The following is an 8,994-nucleotide window of genomic DNA, read 5'->3' as shown; positions in this document are numbered from 1 at the left end:
GCCTCGCCAGCTCCTCTCGCCGCCTTTCTTTCCACTGGCTCCCCGGTTCGCCCTCCTTTCGTCTCTTCACGGACTTCCTCGGCCTCAAGACGAGCCAGGGAGATGAGGCGGACGTGAACGCTGGTTCAGAGGCGATCCGGAGCGCTCGAGGGAGCTGCTCGTGCGGACTGCGGACGAACATACGCTCCCGGCTTGACGCAGGGACTTCGCCTTGCTCCTCCGCCCGTCGACACTTAGTTCGACTCGCTGCACCCGGCTCGTACCGAATGCATTGCAGCGCTTTCCGTCGCCTCCGCTGCGGCATCCCTTGTCTGCACCTCGATGGGAGACGGAGAGAAGGCTTCTGCGGCGAGACGGTACTACGCTCAACAAGCACAACAATGTGCTTGACAGGTGATACCGCTCAATGACATGTGGAGAGCAACGGCAGTGCTATGTGGGTGGTCAAAAGAAGTGAACAACGCCAACCGCAACCTTCCCAACTTCCAGCCTCACTTCCAGTCCGCTCCCACCCCGTCCCTCCAGCTCAGAAGCGACACGCCGATCGCCTTGTCCATTCTTCAGGTGTCATGCCGTAGATTGCCGCCTTCCGAGCCGTCATGGAGGAGCCGAGACGCTGGTCCACCTTCGCAAGACTGTGCTGGCCCGACGTTTGCTGGCTGGCCAACCATTCTTCGTAGGTCTGGATGCGAGGCAGGTGATGCTCGATCCGAGAGGTAACGGTTGGCGCCAACTCGGGTCGAACGGGTGGAAATGCGGGTGGCGGAGGTGCAAGGACTTGAGGCGGAGGGAGATGGACGCCGTGTGCAGGTAAGGGATACGCAGCGGCCTCAATGTGTTGATAGTAGCTTGCAGCTTGCGCCCCGAAGGCGGTGCCCTGAGTGCGAGTGTACAAGGTAAGCCTTTGTAAGAAGCCAAGGTCCCCCAACGCGAGGCGATACGAACAGTGTAGGAGTGAAGACCGTTCAAGGAAAACGTTTGCTGCAAGAGCGACGGCTTCAGCAGTTGCGGCTTGTGCTGCCAGCGGGTGAACGCACCAGCACCCAGAGCGCAATGTCATCATGCGACCTTCCCTGTTCGCACGCTGTCTTCACTTCGCGCTCCGCCTCTTGGATCGCCCCAAGAAGCCGCAGAAGCGAGTCGGCAGACTCGCGTGAATGGTGGGTAAGTGCCGCGAAGATGGCCTTCAGCCAATCGTACAGCCTTTCGACCGCGTCGCTGAGCTGAACGTCGTGGTCTAGCTCATCGCTGAAGTTCCCTAGCTGATTGAGCGTATCCTGAAATGTCGTGGAAAATCCTCTTGAGGGCATGACGGATGTCGCGCGGCGCCGTGGCATGTGTGTTCGCACCGGGCATGCGGAGGATCGACGCTTCGAGCAGCGGGAGAGAGAAGGAAGACGTTGGAGGGAGAAGGGAAGGAGGAGAGGCTCGGGAGAGGCGAAAGAAGCGCTGCGAGGCGGCAAGTCCGGGAGGAGGTAGACGAGGAGCGGGACCAAGGTCGGGAGTTTCTGCGCTGCTCAGCAGCGGAGTAGAGTCGCCATGCAGGGCAAGCCAGTTGCGAGCCGACTGCGAGCGAGAAAGCGCACGGCTGTAGGATCAAGCGTAGCCACCGGCCGGAGTGCGCGGCTTGACTGAGGTCGCTCGCAATGGAGGGGTCTTTAGTCGTCAGCGACAGCCGTGCGACAATGCGAATAGGAGAGATACACAATGCAGGATCCGCTGTCCCGAAGCGCACAACGGACTAACCAAGACGGAGGGAGGAACGACATGAAGATGCGCGAAGGTGCCGGTGAGCGTAGGGGTGACGACTTTTGCTGAGCGAGACGAGCGCAGTTCTAGGTGATGCGATGATGCCGAAGGAACGAAGGGAGGCGGGAAGAGGCGGTTACTGCGGGCACATGTTGTCGTCTGCAGAAGGGGCGAAGTCAGCGGCGCAGCTTGGAGTCAAGAGACGGCGAGACGACGCACAGAACGCCTTGCCCTCGGTGGTGGCCGAGATGATGCCCTTGCGGATGACAAAGTCGCCAAAGTGCTCGCCGTCGAGACGCTCGAGCGCGTACGACTTGATCATGGGTCGCAGGATCGCGAGGATGTCCTCCTCGCTGACGGCCTCGCGATAGATCTTGTTCAGTCTGCAAGGCGAGGATGTCAGAACTGAAGCAAGCGTGAGAGAAGGCGATCGCACGCACCGCTGACCGTAGTAGCCACCGCCGAGCATCATCAAGTACGAGCCGGGCGCCTTTCCGACGAAAGCGATCTCTGCGGCCCAAGGACGGGCGCAGCCGTTCGGGCAACCCGTCATGCGCATCGTGATCGAGTCGTTGCGAAGACCGGCCTCCTCCATTATGCCCTCGACCTTGTCGATGAGGACGGGGAGGTAGCGCTCCGACTCGGCCATGGCGAGACCGCAAGTCGGGAGGGCGACGCATGCCGCAGACGAGAGGCGGAGACCGGTGAAGTCGACCTTGTCGAGGTTGTACTTCTCGAGAAGCGCCTGGATGGTCGCCTCCTCCTCGGGCGGGATGTCGGCGATGATGAGGTGCTGGTTCGCGGTGAGGCGGAAGACACCCTTGTGAACCTTGGCAATCTCGCGCATCGCCGTCTTGTACGGCTTGCCCGGCTCGTCCTGGACACGGCCGTTCTCGATGAAGGCGGTGAAGTGGCGGCGGCCGTCCTCGCCCGTCTGCCAGCCAAAGTGGTCGACGTTCGAGGTGAACTCGTACGGTCGCGCGGGCTGGAGCTTGTAGCCGAGACGCTTCTCGACCTCGGCGACGAAGTTGTCGATGCCCATCCGGTCGACGGTGTACTTGACACGGGCGTTCTTGCGGTTCGCACGGTTGCCGTTGTCGCGCTGGGTGGTGAGGACAGCCTTCGCGACTTCGAGACCCTGGTCGGGCGTGCAGAAGCCGACAACGTCGGCGAGACGCGGGTAGGTCGACTTCATCGAGCTGCAAGGGAGCGAGCGGATTAGCGGCGAAAACGGAGGCCGAGAGCAACTCGCGACGCACTGAGTGACACCCATACCACCGCCGATGGTGACGTTGAAGCCGAGGAGCTTCTTGTTCTCGTCGAGGATGGCGATGTAGCCGAGGTCGTGGCAGAAGACGTCGACGTCGTTGTACGGCGGGACGGCGATCGCAATCTTGAACTTGCGCGGGAGATAGTACTCGCCGTAGAGGGGCTCGACGTCCTTGACGGCCTCGCCTGCGATCTGCTTCTCGTCGAGCCAGATCTCGGCGTACGCCGACGTCTGAGGCTTGAGGCCGTCCGAGAGCTCCTTGGCAAAGTGGAAGACCTGCTGGTGGAGCTTGCCGAGCGACGGGTTGGCCGAGCACATGACGGTGCGGTTGACGTCTCCGCAGGCGGCGATCGTGTCGAGCATGCACTTGTTGATCTCCTGCATTGCCGGCTTGAGGTTGTGCTTGACGATGCCGTGGAACTGGAACGTCTGGCGGGTCGTGAGCTTAAACGTCTGGTTGCCGCGCTTGTCGGCAATCTCGTCGATCGCGAGCCACTGGTCGGGCTTGCAGACACCGGCGGGGAGACGAAGGCGGACCATGAACGAGTACGCAGGCTCGAGACCCTCGGCCTTGCGCTCGTCGCGGATGTCGCGGTCGTCCTGCTGATAGATACCGTGGAACTTGGTCAACTGGCCGTCCGACTCGGACAGCGCGCCAGTCGATTTGTCGGCGAGACCCTCGGCGATGGTACCGCGGAGGTAGTTGGACGCGATCTTGATGTGCTCGTTCGTGATCGGCTCGAGTTCAGGCTCGGTCGACTCGAAGTTGTCGACGCCGAGCGCCTTCCACATCTGCGGCTCCCAGATCTTGTACGCCGTCTGCGGACCATCGGGGTCCTGGTCGTCGCCCAGTCCGAGCGGGACGAACATCTTCGCGTTGTGCTCCTCGAGAGCCTTGTGGAGGTCCTTCGACGCCTTGTTGTAGTAGTGCGCGTCCTCCTTGCGCGGCCAGTAGTGCGAGTCGCCCAGTCCGAAGACGGACGTGTTGACCTTGGACATGTCGCCGAGCTTGCCAGCCTGAACGGCCTTCCAGAACTCGCGACCGTTCTGCGGGAACTCGCCCTGTCCGGCGACCGAGGTGAAGAAGGCGACGTTGGTCTCGAGGGGAAGGTCCTCGATGGGCATGTCGTCGAACGCGAGCGTGCGAGCCGCGACGCCACGGGTACGAGCGCGGGTGGCAAACTTCTTGGCGAGCTTCTCGCAGTTGCCGCCGTCGGAAGCGTAGAGGACAAGGAGAGGCGGACCCTCGAGCGCGCCAGAGAGGGCGTCGAAAGCCTGACGCGCCTTCTTCTTCTGCGCCTCGACGAGCTTCGAGCTTGAGGTCGACTCGAGCGCCTCGCCGAACGAGGGCAGGCGGGCCGAGAGCTCGGTGAGGTGGTTCTGGCGGTCGAGGAAGGTGCGCAAGTCGGCCTTGATCTTCTCCGAGTCGAGCTGGAAGACGTCGCGGCCGCGCTGCTCGGCCGATGGGTCCCACCTGTAAAGCGACCACGAGCCGACCTCAATAGCCTTCTTGGTCTGCTTGAGGAGCTCGAGCGCGGGGGTCGAGTCGTGCTCGCCGCCGGGCAGGTACGCGAGGACGATCGACGGACCCTTGTACGCGTCGGCCTCGGAGATGGCACGGAGCGTCTGCGCAAAGTCGCCGTAGACGGCGACCGAGGCGACGTAGGCGTTGCCGTAGGTCATGGCGTACAAGCCGGCGTCCTTGCGGCGCTGCGCGAGAGGCTGGTCGGTAGGGAGGTGGTAGGGCGTCGTGTCGATCATGAGGAGGTTGACGTCGGCGCCGGTCGAGAGAGCGTGGTGGAGACCCGACGCGCCGAGGTCGTGCGACCACGCCTCGGAGCCGATGATCCAGTTCGACATGGGCGAAAAGTCGGCCTGCTTGAGCGACTCGGGCAGGGTGACAGCCGCGAGCGCCTTGATCTTCTTCGGGTTGCGATCGTCCTCAAGCCACGCCTGAAGCGCCTTGGCAGCCGCCTCGTCGACCTTGCTCGAAGCGAGGACCTCGCGAACCTGCTGACGAAGCGCCTCGCGCTCCTTGTTGGCGCCGAGAACGTGGCCGAGCGCGTACTCGGGCGCGGTGGGCGAGACGTTGGAGGAAGAAGGGAGGAGCGATTCGGGCGAGTTGGCGAGCCAGAGGCGCTCGTTGAAGACCTCGTCGAGGAGCTTGGTGTAGGTCGACTCGTGCTTCGGTGGCCGCATAGTCTTCTGTGCGGGAGCAGGCGAGGCAGAGGGGATGGTGCCGACGGTGAAAGGGTTCGAGCCGGCAGCGACGGCATCTGCAGATCGAAGAGTGTGAGCGGGCGAGTCGGAAGAGTGCGAGTAGCGCAAACGCACCCTGAATCTGGTTGACGGCAGCAGCAGCGTCCGAGATGTCTCCGAGCGAGCCACTCAAGATCGTCGGGACCTTCTCGTCCTCGTCCGCCTCTGCAAACGCGCCGACAACATCGAGGTACAAGGGCGACCACTTGCCAGCCTTCTTGTAGACCTGCTCGAGGATGACGACCTTTTCGGTCGAGGGCGGGACGAGGGAGCGAAGCTGGGAGGGAGTCAAGGGGCGGTAGAGGCTGAGCGAGACGAGGGCGTAGTCGGAGGGGAGGGCCGACTCGATGGCCTTGGTGTTGCCGAGGGCGACGACGAGCGTCTTGGGCGAACTCGCGCCCGAGTAGGCCTGCGAGCTGGCGTGCTTGTGTGCGAACGCGGAGCTGAACAGGCGCGCGACAGCCGACGCCTCGTCGTGGCTCGCGCCATTACCGTTCCCGTTCGTCGCTGCCTGCTCACCGTTCTGGGCCTTGCCCTGGCCGTCACCGCGGACGAACGCGGCGTCGTCCTGCGCGAATCCAAAGTCGACGGTGTCCGGGTCAAACTCGCCAAAGTGGACGACGCCGTGTCCCTGCGCTGCGACGCGTGCGGCGACGACTGCGTTCGTGCGGGCCTGGTCGTCGGATGCCGAGTAGACGAGGGCGAGTCCCGATCCTCGCAGGGCGAGGGCGGGAGCGAGGTCGCGGGTGCGCCGTGTCGAGACCTGGATGACGACGTGGCTGCGCGCGAGTGTCCGTAGCTGAGGGAGGAGCTGGATGAGTTGTTCTGGGTCGCACGCGACGAGGGTAGGGAGGGTGGAGGGGTGTTGGGCGAGTTGCGAGTGCGCGAGGACGGGGGAGGGGACGACGGTTGCGCCCGCGAGCTGGGCTGTCGCGTACACGCTCGAGTAGATGGCTGCCATCGCCAGTGTGCTGCACGCTCAAGCGAAGAGGAGAGCGAGCGAAGAGAGTGGCAAGCGAATCGCTGAAGGCGTGATCCTCTCGCTGGGCTCAGTCGAAATGTTGCACCCGGGTCACTTCTCTCGCTCGCAACGCTCCCCAGCCACAGACTGCACTCTCTACTGCATTGCCATCGCACTACAACCAACGCCGTGCCCTTCCGCTGGCGAGGGACCGACTCGCGCGACGAGGACAGGCGCTTTGCCTCACTCGCTGTTGTCCCGCACCGTGCCGAAGCTGGCGACATCGACGCCGGAAGCATCCGGCGGGGCGGGAGAGACCGACAGCGTCAGTCGGAGTGCGGCAACAAAGACAGCGAAGCTGGCGGAGGGCTAGCGAGGCGGCCAGAAGAGCGAACGTGCCGCGGGCGAGGGTGGAGTCGTGAGCGCGATGAGCGAGGTGCCATTGCAGGTCGCGAAGGTGTCGCACACTACTGCGCCGTTGTTGGCTCGACTGTGTCGACCGGTAGAGCATCTCCCTCCGCTTGGCCGTTCCCGTTCACTTGCTGAACATCCTCCCTCCGCTCCTCTTCGGCCGCCATCTTGCCCATCACCCTCTCCTCCGCCTCCCTCCACCACTTCTCCATCCGTCCCCTCGTCTCCTCCCTCCCCTCCCCGCGCTCTTTCCACCACCTCCCAACCCTCTCCTTCAATTGCTCATCCACCTTCTTATCCGTATACTCGACGCACTGGACACCTTCAAGGCGACACAACTCGACACTCGTACCCGTTGTCATGCGCTGACGATACACCAGCCTCCGAACGCCCGCCGCAACGAGCAAAGGCAAGCAATGCTGACAAGGCGGGAAAGAGACGTATGCCGTCGACCCCGCAAGCGAGACGCCCCTCGCTGCAGCGAGACAGATCGCGCGTGCTTCGGCGTGCAACTCGGGCGCGACGGCCGCGCAGGCGAGGAAGGCGGATTGGCCCGGTTTCGGTTGGCGGGGTTGTTTGCCTGCTTTGATGGGAGGCTTCTTGGTGGGCGTTTCGGGGCCGGCGGGAGTGGAGGAAGTCGAGGACGAGTTTGATGGTGCGGAGGTAGGCTGAGGGAAGTTGTTCGAGTGCGAGAGGATCCGGCCAGGGTAGTTCGGAAAGTCCTCGCGCTCCTCCTCCTCCCTCCGTGCTCTCTTCGCCGGCGGCATCCCCTCCACCTCCTTCTCTTCCCTCCCTCCCCGCGGATCAACGACAATACAAGCCATATTCCCCCGCTTGCTCATCGACAACCTCGCATAAATTAGCGTCAGGACCATGTAGTTGTCGTCCACTGAGAGAAGAGGGTCGAAAAAATAATCGGTGGGGAGGACGTTGGTGTTGTAGGCGGAGATGCGGGCTTCGAGTGTTGGGGGGATGGACGGGGAAGGGAAGGAGGAGGGTTGGGAGGAGGAGGCGGGTGAGGCGGTAGAGGCGGTGACCGGGTCGATCATGGCGAGGAAGCGGATGTGAGATGGTTTGAAAGATGGGATGCGAATCTAAAGGCGGAAGAGCGGCGGAAGGTGGCTGCAGGACAGGCGAAAGAAGGTCAGCCAAGGTAAGGACAGTCGTCCGGCGTCAATAACAGTTGTCGGGCATAATGGCTGTATCTGGGCAGCCTAATCAAGTGAAGATTAGCTTGCGTACCTCTCAAACTCCGCCAGACGACCGGTAGCGCGGGTTTCTTGACGTCGAAAGGTGGAGAGTGATGAGGATGGGGAGGGCGACGGGCGGGATGTGGGTGGAAGCGAGCGGTCCAGCAGGGTCCTGTAGCTCTCTCAAATGCCTCACCCGAGCCCAGCAAATCCAGCAGCTGGTGCGAGGTGAGCAGCACCGCGCCAACCTTGGCCTCGCTCCTCGACCCGCAACACTTCACCTGGCTCCGGCCCACATGCTCAACGGGACCCGGCAGCGCGAGCACGACGACGAGGACGGTGGACAGGACGCTGGGAAGAGGCTGAACGTGCAGCAGGCGGATCAGGGCCCGGGTCACTACGTGGGTTCCTCGTCGGGTCCTTTCGAGGCTGTTGTCGGACCTAGCTGGCTGAAGGGCGAGCTCTGGACGAGTGATCGGTCATGACTTGGGTCTGACGATGTCGGACACTTCCAACAGGACATCTACGCCCTCCCCTCCTTCATCCCCCCTTCTCCCCTCCTCCAATCCCCCTCAACCTTCTACCAATCCTGCTCCTTCATCATCGTCAACCGCGTCGCCGGGCTCCAGACCGGCCTCGGCATCCGCATCGGCCTGTCCGCTTCTCCAGCCGCGCCGAACCTCCTCGCCGCGACGACAGATCCGGGATTCTTCCTCCCTCGAGAGACGGGGTATGATGCGTCCAAGGCGGTACTGCTGGGCTGGGTTGAGGAGGAGCGGCTAGCGGAATTGGAGGAGATCGTGCGGAGTTGTGAAGTGCCGTTTGTGCAGGATCCGCCGAGAGGGGGAGAGGTGCTCGAGTGGCTTTTGGGCGTCGGGCGACGACTAGAATACGAGGGAATACTGTCCAACCCGGAGTTGTTGCTCAGCGATGTCCTCCAGCAACGATAGAGCGGAAATGAGGTGCGTTTGCGACGTCTTCGGCCCTTCTTCGAACGAGCTGACCTTCACCTTTCGCAGTTCTTGTTACCTGTACCTCTACGCAATGCATGGTCAAGGTCGGAAGTGCGGGAACGGATACAAGGCTATGTGCGAACACGAGGGCGAGAATGCTACAGGGAAACGTCGAGAACAGCATGTACACGCCGCCTAACT

The 8,994-nt window shown here is 62.9% G+C and overlaps 4 protein-coding genes across 4 annotated transcripts; 1 reads left to right on the top strand and 3 right to left on the bottom strand.

The window, feature by feature from the left end:
• Positions 1–526: 526 nt before the first annotated feature.
• On the bottom strand, positions 527–1,337 carry RHTO_02114 (uncharacterized protein; the record flags this gene model as incomplete). Its single annotated transcript, XM_016415792.1, has 3 exons — positions 527–877; positions 946–981; positions 1,038–1,337. The coding sequence occupies 3 exons, from the start codon at positions 1,335–1,337 to the stop codon at positions 527–529; spliced, it is 687 nt and encodes a 228-aa protein (XP_016272362.1).
• Positions 1,338–1,885: 548 nt separating this feature from the next.
• RHTO_02113 (sulfite reductase (NADPH) hemoprotein beta-component) lies at positions 1,886–6,239 on the bottom strand (the record flags this gene model as incomplete). Its single annotated transcript, XM_016415791.1, has 5 exons — positions 1,886–1,908; positions 1,969–2,132; positions 2,190–2,948; positions 3,009–5,295; positions 5,354–6,239. 5 exons carry the CDS (start codon positions 6,237–6,239, stop codon positions 1,886–1,888), a joined length of 4,119 nt encoding a protein of 1,372 aa, XP_016272361.1.
• A 467-nt stretch (positions 6,240–6,706) lies between these two features.
• On the bottom strand, positions 6,707–7,699 carry RHTO_02112 (CMP/dCMP deaminase; the record flags this gene model as incomplete). The annotated part of the gene is made up of 1 exon (XM_016415790.1): positions 6,707–7,699. One exon carries the CDS (start codon positions 7,697–7,699, stop codon positions 6,707–6,709), a length of 993 nt encoding a protein of 330 aa, XP_016272360.1.
• A 437-nt stretch (positions 7,700–8,136) lies between these two features.
• Positions 8,137–8,790, top strand: RHTO_02111 (uncharacterized protein; the record flags this gene model as incomplete). The annotated part of the gene is made up of 2 exons (XM_016415789.1): positions 8,137–8,241; positions 8,359–8,790. 2 exons carry the CDS (start codon positions 8,137–8,139, stop codon positions 8,788–8,790), a joined length of 537 nt encoding a protein of 178 aa, XP_016272359.1.
• Between the last annotated feature and the right edge of the window lie 204 nt (positions 8,791–8,994).

Source organism: Rhodotorula toruloides, assembly GCF_000320785.1.
Source record: "Rhodotorula toruloides NP11 unplaced genomic scaffold Scaffold16, whole genome shotgun sequence".
NCBI lineage: Eukaryota > Fungi > Basidiomycota > Microbotryomycetes > Sporidiobolales > Sporidiobolaceae > Rhodotorula > Rhodotorula toruloides.
Note: the sequence above shows the minus strand (reverse complement) of the source record. Positions and strands in the feature narration are given on the sequence as shown.